General features: G+C 40.2%; 1 protein-coding gene and 1 long non-coding RNA gene across 4 annotated transcripts in view; one reads left to right on the forward strand and one right to left on the reverse strand.

Moving 5' to 3' along the window:
• LOC137170474 (uncharacterized) overlaps positions 1-20,391 on the forward strand; it is a 95,965-nt gene that overhangs the window by 39,037 nt on the left and 36,537 nt on the right. The gene's annotated exons all lie outside the window — the stretch shown is intronic.
• The window catches only part of ctif (CBP80/20-dependent translation initiation factor), a 59,013-nt gene continuing 55,825 nt past the window's right edge, over positions 17,204-20,391 (reverse strand). For all 3 annotated transcript variants that reach the window (XM_067573890.1, XM_067573889.1, XM_067573891.1), the window contains one exon: positions 17,204-20,288. In XM_067573890.1, coding sequence (XP_067429991.1) covers positions 20,067-20,288 — 222 coding nt within the window. In that variant the 3' untranslated portion in view covers positions 17,204-20,066. The remainder of the gene's footprint in view (positions 20,289-20,391) is intronic.

Here is a 20,391-nt window from a genome sequence, read left to right on the forward strand (position 1 = left end):
CAGATTTTGGACAGCCAATATTGTCTGGGTTTCCCAAAAGGCATCAGGACTGTTCTTGTCATGTGAGCTCATAGCGGGACACAAGGGAGAGGATCAAAATGTCAGCGGGAAACCTCTGGGAAACACAGATGATGGCACACAAGTGAGAAAGAAAACACCTGTATCTTTCTATAATAATTGTCCATTCACACTGAATGTCAAAACAATCTTTCAGTGCATCAGTACGGATAATTATTCCCCTTGAGACACCCGCTTGGTTTCTGTCATCAAATGACTGCTCGAGTCTAAAAAATGTGATTTTATCAGCACTATGAACTGCACTATGTGTCACGAACTTTCTAACACGTCAGTGCAGTTGTCAGACAAATATGTCACCACAGAACCTTTATTGGTTCAGCTGCAATGAAATGCAAAATAAGTAGCAGAAAAAGTACCTCTTAACAATGTTGGCAAATGGAAACGCAGACAGGTGGCAAATCAAACAAATCATAACATAAAGTGTCTTAGTAATTTTTTAGGCCACCAGAAAGGTTTTAACGCTCCTTGTCAGGATTCTACATATTTCTGGAACTCTACTGGAGGGATGAAACTTCACAATTTTAAAAGATATCCTCTAAAAGAGAGCCAAAATTGTGATGCCGCTTCCTCCGTCTAGAAGCTTCGCAATGTGTAAGTTCATGAAATCTCTAATTCAGCATTTCTTTCATCTGTCTTTCTGAAAAAGTGAAATATGCTCCTGGGGTGTATTATCCATATTTTAAGATAAATGAGTATCCACAACAGCACTTGCTAGTAAAAGTTAAAACCTTTTGTAAGGTTAACAAAGTAAAACAATAATTCATTTGTTACAGCTCTACAGCATGGCAGTGTGCATAGTAGATCATTGTAATTTGGTTTCTTCAATATCTGTGATATCCACGAACGCTCTCTTCTAATGTCATTTTTACAATTTTTAGCTTTATTCTTTGCTGTGTAAAAACATCCTCTCTGTCCTGCTGTTATCACAGACATGTCTGAAATAAGCAGTCTCTTGCCTGGTTCTGTTGAATTATTGACATTTAACTAGGTGGTTTAGGGCTTATGGGAAATCATGTTTGGCAATGCCCGTTAAAAACGAAAATATTAACATTGGTTTCTAAAAAATTGCCATCCTTGTGTAGACAAAGTGAATAAACTGCATGATAGGGCTACAGATAACAATTATTTTCATTGCTGATTAATCTGGTGATTGTTTTCTCAATTAATCAATTAATCGTTTTGTCTATAAAATTTCAGAAAATAGTCAAAAATCTTCAGATGTCTTGTTTTGTCCAGCCAACAGTCTAAACTTCCAAAACATTCAATCTACTACCATGTATGATCAAGAAAAGCTTGAAATCAAATTTTTTTTAGCATTTTTCCCTAATTTTCTGTCGATCAACGAATCAGTTTATTGACTAATTGTTGCAGCTCTGCACAATATGCTGCTGAGGAATTGTATGTTCCAGGGCTTGACTTTTAGGAATTTGCATCATTACAGATATCAGTGGGATTTTGAATGAGCTTTTACTACCTCTGGAACAGAACTTCGTCTCTCTTTTTAGTGTTTTGATGATGGTGTCCAAGTCCAAATCTCTCATAGTTGTTCAATTATGTTGAGATGAGGTGAAATAAAACTAAAAAATGCAAACTGTACTATGATGTACATCATTTTCATTCTCATTCAGTGAAGCATCTGCATTTGTTATGGTTCTCCACCTGTTCATTCAGGTTTTTCCTCTTGATTTGTCACCAGTCTCTATGTCAGCCATGTTTGTAAAAGGTATGTCACATAACAGTAATAAGTTAGCTTTGTTCGTAAAAGATGCTCTTCCAAATGTATTCAAATTTAGTGTGGATGTGGACTCAGACAGCAGCTAATAAAACAGTAGGCAGCTGCTCCACTGCTGCACCAACTTTGGTTACTAGGAGACCAGAAGACTACACATGTAAAGGCACTTACTTTACCTAATATCTGTGTGTGCCTTTTGTGTTTGTATGTGTGATGTGTGTATGTGTGTGTGTGTATGTGTGTGTTCTTGTAGGTGCCAAGTGGGCATGTCATTGTTATGTACAAGTAAAAAAGAACGAGGGGGTTGAGGGAAGATGAAGGGAAAAAACCAAGAAGAAAACAACTCTCAGTGTTGGATATACTGCAAGATAAAAGACTGCAGAGCAATTAACCTGCTGGAGTGGAAACAGACAAAAATAATGAAGACATTCTGAATAATTCACACGTTGGCCAATTGTTTTGTGTTTATTAATTCACTTTTTACTGTTCTTTTGTTAACAGACTTCAAAGCTCAGCGAGTACAAGTAAACCAAAAATCTTGCGGTGAACTGATTTGCTTGCAACAATATTACTCTTAATGAGATGAATTAACTGAGCTCTCAGCTCAGTGTAATTGTGGTGCCTATTCTCTTTCTGTTGGCCTTGAGCCACGGCACATTCATTAACAGTCTCTCTGTTGCTGGATATTACTGTCATGTTCACAGACTGATAATATAAATCAATCAAATCTTGAAAGAGAAAAGAGGGTGGAAATGTCGGAAAAAAATCAAATCTTGATGTGAATGCCTGGGAGCATCTTTGAGTTTCCTCTCACAACCTGAAAACACAAATCAGGTGGACTCTGGATTACTGATAGAGGTGAAAGTGTGTTTATTTGTATCAGCACTGTGATCTGTCCAGGTTGTTACCCTCCATGCTATGATAGACTTCAGCCTCCTTCAAGCTGGTACTGGAAAACATAATTTTTTCCACCATATTTTCAGGGTCAGAGCTTAATTTTGGTCTTTTTGTATACAGCACAGTCAGAAAAACATCTTTCTCGTCTCTCTTTACACTGTTAAAGCAAACCTTTGTGAAATTTGAATGAGGAAAAAGCATATTCTTTCTCAAGACCGGGGCCACACTAGCATTTAAAACAGTGACATCTCATTTCAATGAAATCGCTTTGATTAGTAGTGAGTGGATGAACTAAATCGGCACAAATCTTTCACGCCGAGTTCAACTTTGACATGTGAATTTGCTTGAAAACAGAAAGCCAGAGAGTCCAAAATGGAGAAAGCTATCATGGATTATTAGCTGTGTTGCAAGTTTTATTTAACCCTCCTCTCTCAAGTATAAAGTGCTCCTTAAAAGAAACATGGTTTGTAGACAGTTCATAGACAGGAGTTGATTTTCCAAATGCACCTTGAGTAAACTCAATGTCCCATTAGCAACTACGATAAATAGCGTGCTAACTGACAGTGCTAGTTTGGAAAACTAGCATGCACTAGCATGTTCCCAGCTGCTCAACATGTTAGCGGTTAGGTTGGCTGGTACAATAGTTCACCAACTGGCCCTGCAAGTGGTCACCAAGCTTCTAGCACCGAGAGAACGGAGAACATCACAGTAACTGAACTTCTCTGTGTCACTTTCTGGTGTTATAAATGAATTCATAAGAAAATCAAAACCACCTATCAAATAAATACATGTGGGGGTTTTGCTCTTACAGACTTGGTCGGGTACAACTAATAGCGATACTATGACGATACTGTTTGGAGCCAAATTAACTGCTCGGGCAAGGTGACACACTGGCTTGACACAAAACTGTCTCTTTGTGTTTCTCAATCAGAAAGCTCCGAATCACTTTCAAAGTGAGGATAAAAGACAATGAACTAGAGACAGTACAGGAGTTTAAATATCTTGGAATTGTTTTGGACCCTTGGCTAAGGTTAGACAAACACCTAAAAAAGAACTAAAGAACTGTTAAGGCCAATCTTCAAACCTTTAGGCAAATCAGACACTGCTTACCATTTCATACAGCTGCTCTAACCTTTATGCACACAATCACTAACATCCCTTTATAACCAAGCTATCAAAGATTTCATCATTGCAATATTCTAAAGAAGTGTAATATTCTCAGTTCTGACTTACTGAATTACTCCAACTTCACACTTACACTTAAATGTCTCCACCATCTAGCTCCACCTGTTTTCACCACTTTCATAACTAGACTTGACTATACTGCCACTAACACCCGAAATACATCAGAGGGAAACTGTAGAATTAGGCACTATAAGACTTACTTTGCACAAACTGCATTTTCAATTAAAGGCACAACCCGCTGGAATTTCCTACCTGCCAGTTCAAAGCAGATTCAGGATTTTAAAACCTTTTCAACGACTGTCAGGTCCTGGTTAAAACTTGACCAGAACTGTAATAATGACACCAACTAGTCTTTTTTGTGTACTTGAGTTCATGTTATAAATGTTTTGTTTTGTTTTATTTGTCTGTTAGTATGTTTGTTTGTGTGTCGTCATGGATGGTGGTTGTTCTTGTTTTATTACTATATGCACTGATTTTACACTGTAACATGTAATTTAAATGATTGCTTTAACTATCAATGCCCATCAAGGGACTGGTGTTGGAAATTAGCTTCGGCTATATACACGTGTCCAGTACATTGAACACTGCTTCTGCAACCATCAGTGTTCTTTCCACTTGTCCCTTACAAATGAACTAAACATAAAATAAAATCATTTTAACTTACTTTAGCTAGCTATGTTATTTGACTTTAGCTAGATATTGCTGAGTAGCTGGCGTTACTGGGTCATTAGCTGACTTTAGGTGTGTTTACTAGCTATTTCTGACATTTTAGCATGTCACAAATCAATTGATGGTTTTGTCCTGACCAACAGTCCACAACCCAACGATATTCAGCTTACTGTCAAAGCAGATTAAAGAAACCAGAAAATATTCACATTTGAGAAGCTGTAATCAGAGAATTTGGACATTTTTTTCTAATAAAATGACTCAAAATTATGAATTGATTATCAAAATAGTTGGCAATTAATTGATTAATTGTTGCAGCTCTGAATATATAGCAAGGATATTTATAACATGAAGACGTTTATAACAAGAAAATATAATAAATCTCACTAGTTGTTTTCCTGGCCTTTAGTCCAAGCGAAAGTTGCACAGATTCAATGAAATTTCTTTTTAGACATGATCATTTTAGATTGTTGCTGACAGTGATATATAGTATGACAATCAAAATCCTATAATAGTTACCACACACAAAAACAGACAAATTACATTCATACAGATATTGGATTGTGTTTTGTCCGCAACATATTTCCAATATTCACTCACAGCCAGCTAACAATGGCAGGATGGAGGCATAGCGTATCTTTGTGGCTGTGTGAGCTGTGTGTGTGGGCTGTGTGTATGCACTGTAGCTTTCAACAAAATAAAGACATAACAGACGGCAGAAAAGGAGGATATATTTGAAGGATGGTCGGCTGCTGTGACTCTACTTGTACTGGTTGATCACTCACTCAAAAAAAAAAAAAAAAAAAAAAGTACACCATGAAACGCAGCATCATTTAGACTTCAGCGATGCCTGGATCTCGTGGGTGTACGACACTCACCAGCCAAAATCTCTCTGACTCACACATCACAAGTATTCACACAACGCCAATAGAGTTTGGACTCGAACGGTTATATTTATGGGTGTAGCGTTGCCACCGCCTAACCTTCTGAATCATCCTCGGCCATTATTAGGTGCGTCAGGTTATGCTGACTATTTTAAAGCTCCTTTCTTTAGTTGTAAAACTACAGTAAATTTTACATAATTGCAGAAAATCTTTTTCTGTGAAACTAAACTGCATTCATCCAACCTGTATATTATCACATTGATTATAAAAGGAGTTATTTGATTTGTGCACATAAGAACATGCATCTGTTTCACCATGACAACTGGCTGATCTTCCTAGTGGATCTGCAAGACCTGTCATGCCAGTTCCCAGTGTATCCTGGGCCCAGAGTGGTTTCTGAAGAGAAAGAATGTTTTCTGTGACCATAAAAATCATGAAAATAGTTTTGTTTTAATTGTCATCAAGCGCTCTAAATCATCTTTTCTCCCAGGGCCATATTAACACTTCATTGTGCCCTTGGACACCAACATTCAAGTGCCCAGTTATAGAACTAAATACTAGTAAATACACCACTGTGTCTCGCCAAGGCTACTCGCTGACAGGCTCGGTTGATCACTTCTTCCTTGAGCTGCTCCACAAGATCTTGCACTGTGGTGCACCACAGTGCAAGATCTTGTTGTGTAGGTGCGGAAGCTGCTTGCAGTCCCAATAGGTGACCATGACCCAAAGGTCGCACGTGCAGCAGGACCGTTGTTACAAGCTGCTGCTGAGGGCTTCTTGTTATTCAGGCTGTTCGCTGTCACAATGTGCGAGCCTTTGCTAGCTCCCTCCATGTTCACGCTACTGGTGTCAAGGCTGCTAACATTAGCAGTGCTAACGTTAGCTGTTCCGACGGCCGGTGAAGAAATATCATCACTGGCTGAGCTGTCCTCGTTGCTAGTACCTGCCTTATGAGAGCAGTTGTTAACAGTAACAGAAGTGAAGAAACTACCTATTTTCAGTATATATTTTAAATTCTCTACCTTTCTTATCCTTTTTTAATTTTTGTTTGGCGCTCCTCTGCTTAGCTGCCCTCTACGCTTCTCCATTTTTGCATTTTTTGAAAGCAGGCCAAGGGTACACCTACATGATTGTTGACAACGTCACCCACATCAACATCAACTTGATGTTGATTTTGCGTCATCTTTGACCTTTTTAACTTTGCATCAACGACATGTGATGCAGGTTGACCAATGAGGGGAGGGTCTGTCAGCTCGCGGTTGCATGGTCGCACTGTGTGAGTAGGCTACAGCAGCACCAGCGGACAGGAAAACGGGATCTAACCAGATATTTAACCAGACACTTGTGCCCCGGGCCCTTTAGAGGTCTGGGGCTTCTGGGCAATTATCCCATTGCCCTTTTGATTAATCCCTTTCCTGTCTTCTCCTACAAATTGTTGGCGCTGAACCACTATTTCCTGGTGACTGCTCACAGGTTAGGACACCTCTGGAATCTCCTAAATATTGGACAAGATAGGAGCAATTTAGTACATTTAAGGAAGTTGATAAAATGAATTTACACCTAGGCCTTAAAGTAAAGTAGGGCCAAGGTTATTGGATGTTGCCTGATCCTGAATGTTGTAGATATTGGGCCTTATGCAAGAACATTTGCATATTTTTATCCTAAGACTCTCTTTCATTTTTCTGTGAGGTTTGCTCGTACGAGCGTTTCAAGTCGGATTCGCCAAACACTCTGTCTGAACTTGTCATAAATCGCTCGTTTCAGCCGGATGAATGCCACCTGTTCATGAGCAGGTGCACATTGCATAATCAACATCCCTAAAATGCCCATATAAAGCTCCATGTTCTGCTCCATTTGTAGGCCAGTTTCATTCACAAACAAGTTCCTAAAGAGTAAACACACCGCGCGGCTTCAAGTCCTGCTTTCAGAAATCAGAAGACAGACACATAACAAATTTAGGAGTGGCAGTAGTAGGAGACCCAAAGCAATTAGAACATATGAATCCAGCTGCCAACGATGTGTCATCAGAGCAGCTCCGCGCCGTGACAGAAATAAAGAGGGAATGCTTTGACGTGAAGTTAGATGCCAAAAGACGTCTTTCTAAACCAAAGCGCCGCGTGATGGGAAGCAGTGAAGGGATGTGACAGTCACAGAGACATTAGAGGAGAATATTATAGCCTACAGGTGATGTTACACTGTCAGCCGCAGCACAACACGATACTGGACAGAGACCTGCCGAGAGACACAGAGGCAGCTGTCAGAGTGAGAGAAGTTTCCCAGCAACTACTGAAATTGTAGAAATTGCTGCACCAAAATATAAAAATCACAAAATATAAAAAAAAAAAACCTTTCAGTAAATTGGCAGCCATGATGATGATAATATGGTAAACAGAATTATTTTGCATGAAGTCAAACAAGTGTTTCTCCCATGTGAAGAAAGGCAGAGATGACATGTACGAGAGGTCTGGACGACTCGTAAATTGCGTTCATACCTTCGTTCATTTGTTCGTAGGAGAAAATTGATGAATGCCACAAATGTTCTTAAATCTCTCGTACGTGCATCTTAAGAACAAATCTGTTCATTTAAGTGGTTTTTGCATGAGGCCATTTGTCTTAAGAGTTTTATGACCAACGTGTTTGGATTGGCCGACAGATGTGGCGCTTCCAAATAATCAAAGGATGCCGTCTGCCTTCTAAATTTGTCTCCATGTGTTTTGCAGGATTTGAGACGGCTTGTGACATAAGCTTTTGGATGTGCTGCAGAAGTACCAAAAGTCCCATCATAATATAAACCACGTTTGCATCTTTAGTCAAACTTGATCTGCTCTGAATCAACAGTACACTCAGGATGAGCCCTAACTATTTATGACACACAGAATAAATGAAAACAAAGCCGAGGTCTTGAGAGGTTTGGTGATTCCAGTCTGGTATTTCTACCACAGTTTGTATGCAGGATGTGTGGCGTCATCGGAGCTGTGATTTCTCCTCTCCAGTGGAGCAGTTTGTAGCTAATTGAACTGCAGTGGAAAACATCTCAGCTGCACGTTTCTGTACATGTGTGCATTGAGTATCGACATTTTCTTTATTTTATAACATTATAAAAATACAGTTCTGCTGAAATTATTAGTTGATTAATTCAGTTGCTGGTCAATTGATGACAATTTTTAAAGCCAGTTTATTATATTATTGTCGTAATTTAGTAAAACCTATACCAAAACAAAACATGTGGATTTACTCTTTTTACTCCATTTCAGTGTTATTTTAAAACCTTTGTTCCTTTTGGGCTTTGATATCATTTTATCTCTATACATACATATCTGCATATGAATGCAGAATCTGTAGGCAACAGGATTTTGGTGCCGGAAGTGTTTGTAGTCCATTTGTAGTCCGAGTAGTATTGACCAATCACAGGCTTTGGTTGCATGCAGGTAGACAGCCAATGTGGAGAGCACGGGCTGGTGGAATGCATTGGCCGAAATGCAATCTCAGAACCCATCAGCTATCATCTGATGATGATTCACCGTTTTTATTTATTTATAATTTAATAATTTATTTGTCTGCATTCATATGCATATATCTGTTTATAGAGATCAGCTGAAATGTCGTCTGGAGTGTCTCAAGCTAATCAGACTGTAAACAACGACCGGTGCACAGATGAGGAAGTTTTGGCCAGGATATTTACTGGCTGCACTGGAAGCCCTGATATATTGGCCGTTGCCCCCAGAGGCTAAATTGTCGTCAGACAGCTGATGTGTTCTGAGATTGATGTAATATGATGTAACACAAATTTCCCATCATTTTTGACATTTAGCCTAATGGGCCAAACTATTAAAATAATGTATTAAGTAATCATAACATTAATTGATAACTAAATTAGTAGCTGCTTTTCATAAAGTAATTGCTGTGTGAGTTGTACTGCAGCGTGTTGTGTGCTTAGGAGAAGTTATGATGCTATAAAATGGTATAAACTTGGGTAACAGGGAGGCTCACACACACATGCACACATATATACACACACACACACACACACACACTCCACATATACATAAAGAGCAGCAGGTGTTTGAAGAAGCAGATTGTGTAGATGAGATGCATTTAGTTTATGTGTGATGTGTATTGAGAATATATTTAGTGTGTGTGTGTGTGTGTGTGTGTAATCAGTGCCAGAGGTGGCTGAGGGAGAGTCTGCATGTCCGCAGACAAAGTAGTACCTTGTACATGAGTCCATGTGATCCACTGGCCGTGCGCTGAGCTCTTTTATGTGTGTGTTTACACACACAGTATACTGGGAATACGCCTCGCGCAGCATGCCTCCTCACGAATCAAAGGACTGCTGGCACGCAGGGCAGTGGGTCTGTAAAAGCAGAAGATGCAGCAGTTTCGATGAAGACTCGCTTGTGTGTTTAAATATCAGTTTTTGCTCTACTTGCGTTTCAGTGCTTTTCAAGAATTCAATAGACCTTCATGTATCTGTGTTTCTATTCCTTTTTTTTCATAAAAGTCTGAGTGTTTTCTGTACTTCTCTTCCTTTTTTTCTATCTTTCAGTTTTGCTCTCACAACAGAACTTTCTGAGTATCTGTCACAGAAGTTCAGGTTGCCTAGCAACAGGGTCGTGCTTGTCGCAGCAGGTTGCCACAATGACAGTCTCTAGGTGGGAGCCTGGCAACAAAGACATCAGGTGTTACTTCCCACTGCTTGTCTGCGGACACTTCCATCGACCTCCAACGGCTGCAGTGTGTGTGTTAGTGTGTGTGTGTGTGTACATTGTGTGTGTTCACTTCTGCGCCAGTGAACAGCAGAGGCTCTGCTGACGCTACCCATGTCCCTTTTCCGTCTCTAATTATGGCGTGCACGCGTGTGTATGTGTGTGTGTGTGTGTTTGTGTGTTGATTTCTGCTTGAGTGATCGGTCACTGAGTGCAGCTCACAGCGGAAGCTTTGCTCACGCCGGCTTGTCAGCCACAAAGAAAGACACACTTCTGGGTGGCTGGTCTGGTCAGGCCAGGAAATGAGACACACACACGCATACAAACACACACACACACACACACACATTCCTCATAAATTACAGAATTTAGCTAAGATGAACCTTGGAGGAAAGATACAGGCAGGAAAAGAAGAAATTATCTAATGACGTCTATTTGTTTCCTCTGCGCATTAACCACTGATTTCTCTTTGTCCAGTTTCGGGGTCGGAAGTTTCCTCGTTTTCCGTATTCTCCCCTCTTCTTCACCTTCGTTCGCCTCGCCTTTTCCCTGCATGAAGATCTGTCTGTTGACATTGGCAAGCGTGTGTGTTGCTGCTGGCAGCAACAAAGTGAGAGTAGCCTACTGCAGCACACTTCTCTACCAGGCCACTGCAAGGGCACACATGAGCCTGAACAACACAGACGTCATGTTTCCTCACCAAAAAAAAAGCGACCTGTCCGTGGCATACATAAAAGTGTTATATTCACATTTCTCCTGTGAAAATAATGCTGTAGGTATGTTGGAGCAACCGTGCATTCAGTGAGATTAAGTGCTACAAACACTTCACTCGTATACTATTGTTGATGTAGTGTATGTTCTTTTTATTGCAGAGACTTCAACAAGAAGACATCCTTGAGTCACTTTACTTTTGAATTGACTGGAATTGGTCCCTCTTTGCGTTTTTAGTGCACAAATGCGTCATCATTTGTGTCTTAGTGTTGAAATTGTATGATTCACTTTTGGAATGATTGCAGCGGAACTACAATTTTCACACATTGCTGTTGCACTCTAGACAAATCTGCATCTTATGAAGTATTTTTTGTCTATCATTGAGTCCTATGAGTCTTTTTTTTTTTTTTTTTTAAACTGAACTTTGTGATTAGTGCTGATTAGCAAATGTTAGTGTGCAAACTAAGATGGTTACCGTTGGAAAAACAGAAACTGAGCACTACAACAGCACAAGAAGAAACCACCAAGGCACATAGCAACACAATACAGATAAAAACAACAAAAAAAACAAAAATACAGCAATGCCAGTGACTAGTTGCTCAACATGTTTCAAGGATTATTCTAGAAATGAGTGCCCCCCCCCCAAAAAAAATCAAGAATAAAACAGATTTCTGCACTAGAATTAAGAAAAATTAGACTTGATTCTGTAAAATTCTGGCATCAAGTTGGTTTGGAAAAATGTTCAAATATCACACACTAGCAGGTTTTTTTTTTTTTTTAAATAAGACTTTCAGGATTCAGTTAGAGCTGCAAAGATTAGTTGATTAACCAATTAGTTGATCGACTATTTTGATAATCAGATAAATATTTGATCATTTTTTGAGTAAAAGTGCAAAAAAACACTGTAAAATGTGAGGATTTGTAGCTTTTCTGTATCATACGTAACAACAACCTTTTGGATTTTTGACTTAATCAAACAAAACAAGACATTTTAAGATGTTACCATGGACTCTAAGAAATTATAACAAGCATTTTCACTCATTCCTGACATTTTATAGATAAAATAACCAGCAGATTAATCAATTATGAAAATAATCGTTAGTTGACCCTTGACCCAATAATGAGATGAGATGTAGATTTTTGCAATGTAGTAAACATACCTGGTTACAGAAGTGAACACCAAAAGTGGTTTCGATTCTTCGTCTCCCACACATAATATTGTCAGTAGTATTTGATGAATGTATCTGTGTAGGTCCTTGATTCTTTTGCCACTTAAGCTATTGTTAAATTGCCATACCTTTATGTTGGTGATATTTGTGATGTTTGACTGATAATTGTTGGCATATTAATCATCCAACCAGTAAGTGATGGTGTAAACGTGGGAGTAGTGATGTATTCCATTCACAGCCACAGAAACCATTAACAGGCTGATTTAGTGACTCAGCAGGTCCTTCACCAAAAAGAACTACTGAAACACTTCATTCAGGAAGTGAGAAGGTCATGACATAATTTCCTCCGCTGCCAGTCCAGGAAGCGGGAATACACCTTTCCAGTTTCCGCTCCGGTTGAGATCAGGTTGTTAACTTTCTCTCGAATAACTCCCGTTTTGAAATATTTGTGTAAAAGCTGTGGCGTGTGTACGTGTAGGCTTCTGGATGTCCCGCTGTCTCTAGTTTGTCAGTAACTTTGTCTCATTTCTTTAAATCCTGCTGTATTTGTTGAGACAATCAGCAACACACAAAGTTAAAAACAACAACTTTACTTACAGAGTAGCTACACATGAAAAACGAAACGCTGTGTCCTTTTATTTACGCTGTTATCTGGACGGCTTATGGTAGGCAGTGTCGACACTTTAAATATATTTTATAGACAATAAAAAAGAGTCTTATTTTATACAGAGTATATAATGTAAAAGCGTATAGGTGGAAATGACACAAACCTTTAATTTGGAAGTAGCCATAAAGAAAAGATGATAATAAAAGTAGGATTACTATATAAATGTAGTCTAGAGATGCTACATTAGACTCCAGAATAACATGATAACCAACTAAAATGTCTGAATCCAAATATAGTTGAGCTACAATCTGTTTTTTGGGGAGTAGAATAAACTAAAGTGCAGAAGCTGCTGCTGAGATGGAAAGGTCAAGAGAGCGAGCTAAAACCACTTCGTAGCCCACAGTTATTGATTTCTCCCACAGCAAAGCGTACTGTAGGAAAACATCTGGGGATGCTTCTCTGTGTTTTAACTCCACTTTGTTTTACACAATATCTGGCCTCTGCCCCTCGGACCAAACAGAATAGATTTTGCAGTACTCTCCCGGTTTGTGCTTGTGTACTGATCAAACACAGAAAGACACACACTGCGCAGACGGGAGGGCGCAGACAAAAAAAAAAAAGAAAAAACCCCCCAAAAAAACCCCACAATGTGTGAGCCATCAGACAACTGAGGATGCGAGAGACATCCGCAAGGAGATACTTGAACGCAGAATCTGCTGGCGCTTGCGTTGTTTAAGTTTGTAGGAGAGTGTGTGTGTGTGTGTGTGTCGAGTGTGTAAGCAGTTATCTTAATGCGAGTGTCCTCCCTCCTCGTCTTTGGTTCGTCATCAAGGCAAGCCGAGATACAGCCTGCTTTTGTCTGGCTCAAACAATGGACAGTATTGGTGTGAGTCACCCTACACACACACATATACACACATACACACTAAGCCATTCATCCATCAATGCCAGCGAGAGAAAGCAGGCAAAGCTCAAGTTATAATATGGCGGCATGAAGATTGTGTAACTATATTTACTCCTGTAATGTATATTAGAGCTGCAACTAAAGACTATTGTCATTATTTCTCAATCAAACTATTCATTATTTAGCTTATGAGATGTCAAAAACTTGTGAAAAATGTCAATATCACTTTCCAAGAGTCCAAAATATGTCTTCAAATAGCTTGTGTTTATCTAACTAACAGAGTTACAAAGTGAAAAGGAGCTATTTCAGGTTTCAGGTCATTTTTCCCCAAAGATCATGTTATGTGATTCACAGCACTTCTGTGACTTGGATCATCAGTACAAAATATTAACAGCTGCATTAGATATCTGATTCTTTAAAAAAAAAAAAAAAAAAGTCGGTACAAGGCTGTACATAAAAACCAAAGTGCATTTTGGCAAGAAACATCCAATCACCAAGCTTAAATGTCTTTTACGAGTATTGCTAACAGTGAGCTGAAGCTAAAAATAGCTAAAAACGACGAGAAAACAGCAGCTTAAATCAATTCACTTTAGTGCTGGAACTAATTATTATTTTCATTATCAATTCATCTGCAGATTTTTTCCTCGATTATAAAATGTCTGTTATAATTTCTTAGAGTTCATGGTGACGTCTTCACTTGTCTTGTTTTGTCTGATCGACAGTCTAAAAAAAGCTTCAAATTCTCACATTTAAGAAGCTGCTATCATCAAATATTTGGCATTTTCTGTGTAAAAAAATGTTGAGCATTAAATTATTGGGCTATCGAAATAGTTGCAATCGCTGCAGCTCTAATTCATTTTTGGATTCCTGGTCAATTGTGGTTGATTTCAGCACTGCGGTGCCATTTGAAGAGTTTAGAATTTCTTTCCGCTAAGATTTGCACCTCTGATTGGCCTCCAGAGTAGCCAGAAAGGAAATGTTAAAGTATCATACCAGAGGCTTAAAATGATCATATTTTCTTTCTTTCACAGTTCTTATTTTATTGAGTTTCACAATTTACATAAATTTGCAAAAAGAACACCATTCCCACAGCGAACATCCCCAACCCCCTGCTGTCACTCGGTAAGGTTAAACTTACTCTTATTTATAGGGGAATGTACAACATAGTATGCCTGTATATCAAAGTGTACACAATGAAAACCATAGTTAATACAAGGCACTTAGTAATGTAGTTCAATTGAAGAATGAAAAGCATTTAAATGAGAGGTCAAGCAGAAGCAGTATGTCCAGGCCCGGAATGTCAAAAAACCACGTGTCAGGGGTCAAAACACGATAATTTCATTATTTATTCCTGTACGTGTGTGGAGGGTTTGTCAAAGAACATCAAAAAAAAAAGATCTCCACACACTTGAAGTTAGACAACACATCCCACATCCCATCCTGTGAGTCATAACCAAGAGAACAAATAGGCGTAAATGAGTAATATCAGAAAACACCTATTTATTGAGACAAATGACTTTTTGACACCGCTTATAAAAATATTGCTGATGTAGTTATATGATACGTGGAAAGGGGAAGTCCTTCGGTACTCAATCAAATAAAAAATGTCCCGACATTGAAACAAAAGCAAAGCTATTCAATACCTAAAGGCTATAAAAGTAAACTATAACAAAACGAGTTGTAGCTTGTTCAGCGTCTACATGGAAATTAAACAAATAACCTGCTTACCTTATCAGCTCAAGTTCCACGTAGCCGACCGTTGTGCAATCTTCAAGTAGGCATGATTGGCTGGAAAGACGTCACGTAAGAAGAGATGCTTAAACACAGATGAAGGATCCATATTTTTATCCAGATCATGTTGGGAAATCAATTAAAATGAGATAGTAGTTGTAATCAGTCTATGCAAAACGATCAAATTATCGTACATTATGGGACTATTGGCGTTATTGATCGTACATTGTACAGAGGGCAAAATTATAGTACAAATATGATAATTATCGTTCATCTGGCGACGCTGCTGACTTCATCCCCATGGCGACGTTGGCCGAGGCTCGTGGGTATCGTAGTATTTGAGCCAAACTGACGGATTAAAAACTCGATTTCTCAAAAACAAAGTTGAAATAATTCAAACTGGTTGCCACAACGCATTTCTTTACGTAACATTAAGAATATCATTTAAAGCAAAAGCATTTTACTGGGGAACACACAGAATGGGGAAAATCATTTTTGTTAGCAGCGGCTCCTCGCAGCTCCAAAACCCAAAGATATGAATTTACTGTAATTATAACAAAGAAAAGCAGCAAATCCTCTCATTTGAGAAGTTTTTTGGCATTTTTGCTTAAAACAATAACTCAATTATCCAAATAGTTGCTCATTAATGTACTTTTTACTGACTAATTGATTAATCTACTAATTGTTTAAGCTCCAGTAAGCATCATAAACCTTTGCAAACATTTCGATTTGAAACTTGACCATAAAACACGTCCTACATCGATCCATAAAGCCCACAGTCATAAGTCTCTTCTCCCAGCCTCTTAATTTTCCCCTCATTGTGTCTCTCTGCTTCCATACAAACAACACCATCTTGTTGTAATGTGATCTGATTCTAAATGAGAGACACAGCTACAGTATCTTAAGGGTTTAGGCTCCAGCAGCATTGCCAGCCAACAAGACGTCGCCCCTAAGGGCTAACGTGCCTGTTCAGCTGTCTGTTTTCACCGCACAGGGCTAAATTAACCATGATGCTAATTGTCAGCCAGGGATGGCTCTGTCTTTCTTCCACCATTTGCATTTATTCCTCAATAGGCTCCCATACTGTACCCAGATTCAGTCATTTCCATATATATTTATATCTATACTATCCTCACTTCATCGCCTCCTACATTTATTTCACTTCGTCTGTCACCATTTCTTCCCACTTACTCTCTTCCTCCACTAGAGCAGCTGAATCATATTTTTCTTTCTTTACACTATTATTGTATAATATCTCCCTCATTGTCCTGTTTGTATTTTTTTCTGCTCGCAGTGTTAAGAGGAGCTTACATGTGTTTTGCTTCTAAAATGAAATAAGAAATCCATTTCTGTCAAGGACTCAACGGGACGAGGAAACAAAGCTTTCCGTTACAAAGTGTTTCTCTCTGTCAAATGTAAATATTCAGACACTCGGGATCATGTTGATTGAAGTGGACGAGTGCTGAAGGACGTTCTATAGGTTCTAGGGGACACGGGGGCCTCGGTGGGGAGGCAACCCCGGCACCGAGAGCTCCCGTTGGGACGCCCACAGTTGGGGAGCCCCAGGCATGTGTCAGGGCTAACCAAAGGCAAATCGGCGGGGGCCAAGGACGTGCTGCAACACTCGACACAATCACACTTAATATTCTGAAGTGTGGTCTGTTTTAATGTGTGACGATGTAAAGGCAGACATGTAAATGAGGAGTTCCAGTGTGCACATGTATGAATTGTTAGTATAATGGCCTACTGCGGTGCCGAGATTAGTTACGCAGTCTATCCGGTAATAGCAGAGGAAGTGATGTGTGTGCCATTGTGTGTCTTTTGTTGATGTCTGAATATCTCCATGATGCCACGCTGATTTTGAGAATCGAACTCCGATGTGACCGGCGCTGAAAAGTGAGACGACAGAAAAAAAAAAAAACCACAACACAGATTCTTCCATCACATCTTTTTCCTGTTAGTTTATTTTTCAGTTGCTTAGAAAAACAAAACAAACAAGAGCTCACAGATGACCCACTATTGCGAATCTACAGCTTTTGTCTGTGCACCGACCGGAGCCTCGTTTATTTTTTTTCAATATTCATGAGAATATGCAAATGAAGGTGCGTCTCATTCAAATGTCGAGTGAGTCATGTGACCCGAGCAGAGGGGTCTAAGGGCACGCGGGGTGGGGAGGCTCCAGTGCCACAGACGACGACAAGGAGGGAGAAGGGGGGGGGAGAAATCCCACCTGCCCCCATCTGCTGTGAGAGCGAGCCGCTCTTTGCATAATGCAAACTGACCGATGGGTAACTTTTTTTTTTTTTTTTCCTTTTTCATAAACTAAAACACAGTAATACCACACTTACACACTTGCCAGCAAGCTAGGTATCACAACTGTTTCAGATGTCTGGAAAACCCCACCAGAAGAGGAAATTATATATAAATGAGCTAAATATAATTTAAATAGAGCCCTAGAAATAAAATAACGACAACAAAAGACAAAAAAAAAAACAACAATGAAACAAATCACTTCTTGAGCAGACACACTCTTTACAGACGATTAGGCTGCACCTGCAAAAACATTAGTGAGTTTGAAATCACCCTTTTCATCTAACTAACCTTCTGTGATGTGTTTCTACCACACAGGATCTTAATTCTTGATGCAAGACAGAGAAAATAATATAAAAAACACTTAAAACTGCCCACAGAGATTCAATGGGAAAACTAACTATTTGTATGCATGTGCATATGTTCATGTTCGCGCGTGTGTGTGTGTGTATGTCTGACTACTTCCGAACAACGAGCTAATTCCTGATAGCCACACAACCACAGTCTTCCTACAGTACGTGTAACATTTCTGTTGCACTATTCCCCTCCGACAGCTCGATCACAATGGTTTTTTTTTTTTTTAAATACTTGTAAATATACTGTATGCGGATTATATATAGAGCCCATTTACAAATGGTACATGATTGGCTTGGTACGTCAATATTATAGTACACACGTTAGCTGGAATAAGGGTCACATATGACTAGCTAATGAGGTCATACAATAAGATTTTCTTCTTTTTCATTGTCATCTTCAAATACACAGGTTAATAGTTGTCATTTTTCTCAAAAACAAAGCAAGATCAAATACAGTCGATATTAAACACTTGCAAAACGTCCACTGCAAAGAATGGCTTGAGTAGGAGAAAATCTTTAAGAAGCCTTTCACTTCTGTTTTCTTTTCTCTATGAGCCATGCTCTCTTTTTTTTTTGTTGTCACATCACCTTTTTTCCTCTTCAAATGTGTATTTTGTTTTGTTTTTTTTTAAATTCAGCAACAGAATGATGTGAATAACCGTTAAAGTCCTCAGTGTGTCCTCCGCTGCCACAGGCCCCCCGAAACATGAGAGCTCCTATAAAAATGGATAATTGACAAGGCCACTAGTCCATTAAAACATCCTAAAACCCCTCGCTATGCTCAACCCACTTCTCTCACTACTGAGATTTTTAATATTAATCCACAAGCACTGATTCAAATTCAATTCTTTTTTTTTTTGAAATTTTAAAGCAAATTGCCTCAAAACAGTGCAAACAACTCAAACCTGTGCAATAAGGCCTACCACTATAACATCTCATACGTACATTTTTTATCATAAAAACAAGACTTCAAAATGAAACGACGACAACAATAATAAAAACAATAAATGATTAAAAAAATAATATCATTGATGTGGTTAACAAAGCATGGACATGCACGGCTTAACAGAAGAGAAGAGACATTCCCCTGTAGGACAAAAACAAAAGAATTAAATCTAATGCTGCTCCCCCCCCCCCCCCCACCACCACCACCACTGCAATATTTCTACTGATTCTATTGCGAACACCGGCCCCCGAGCTCGGGGAGCAGGGCGCTGGGGTGCTAGAGGGGTGTGTGTTGGGAGTGTGTCGTCTCACAAGGGCTCAAGCGGCCATCTGCCACCCTACTCTAGCCAGCCTGATCCTTTATCCTGAGCCCAGCCTGGCCCAGCAGGCCCGCTGTCTCATCCCCACAAAAAGGCTTCCTGCTGGGGGTTGGGGGGGGGGGATGGAGAGAGAGAGAGATGTGGTGAGTTGGGGGAGACAAAGACGGGGAGGAGCAGTGGGAGCCCCACAGCGAGGCCCTTTGACCTGGTCCCTGGCCCGGCGGGGCAGACGGCCCAGACAGACAGCACCGTGTCTACTCCCTGCCTCCTCCTCCTCCTCCTCTCTCTTTTATCAGCCACTCAGACCCCAGGGGCTGACGGAGAGACAGAGAGAAGGGAGGGTGGTGGGCAAACGAACACAATGAAGAGACTGACACTGACTACCCCCCTCGCCGCCGCCCCCCCAATTCATCTTTGGGTACAGATCTCTCTATTCCCTACGGACAGGCTGCTGCCCTCTCCTCCTCTCCCCTGCGTGACCCCTCTCTTGTCTGTTCCCTCCTTTATCCCTCAGCAGCCACAGCCGGGCGAGCTGCTGGACTCTTGTGTGGCCAAGCACGCCCCTACTGGCCGTCTATTAGTGTTTTCTCAAATCTGTGTCAAGTAGGCTTTCATTGTTTGAACGCCACATGTAGTGTTGCCTTGATGGCTCGGGGGTTGACCCGTTTGGTGGCTAGTGTGGTCGCCTATCTTTGAGAAACGATTGAGTTGTACGATTAAGTTCAATAATAACTTAAAGCATGTATTTATTTAGGCAGGAAAAGTTATTCTTAAATTCTTGTGTTATGGGTAAACTAGAAGAGAATTTTTCCCTCGGGACTGTCTCCTCTCCTCCCAGGCAGAGGGGGGGGGTTTGGGGGGGGGCCTAGGCAGTGGTGGTAAGCTTTTGGATGGTACGGTTGTAGTATTGGGTGGTGAGAGCCTCCAGGGGGCTCCAGCGGTGTGCGTGCAGCTCGATGACCTCCATGAGGAGCGAGCGGGTCAGCTGGGATTCGGCCGGGCAAAGCATCTTGTCCCTGACGGCCGCTAGGAGCTCCGTCATCATCTCTGGAAGCTGTTCTTCCAGGAGACGCCCCGTGCTCTGCAGCTGGAAGGAGAAAAGTGGCGGGAGGTCAGAGAGAGTGTGTGTGTGTGTGTGTCTCCCTTACAGAGAGCAAGACACAACGTCTGGCACCTTGTTACTGTGGATA

The sequence above is a fragment of the Thunnus thynnus genome, chromosome 19, assembly GCF_963924715.1.
Source record: "Thunnus thynnus chromosome 19, fThuThy2.1, whole genome shotgun sequence".
Lineage (NCBI taxonomy): Eukaryota > Metazoa > Chordata > Actinopteri > Scombriformes > Scombridae > Thunnus > Thunnus thynnus.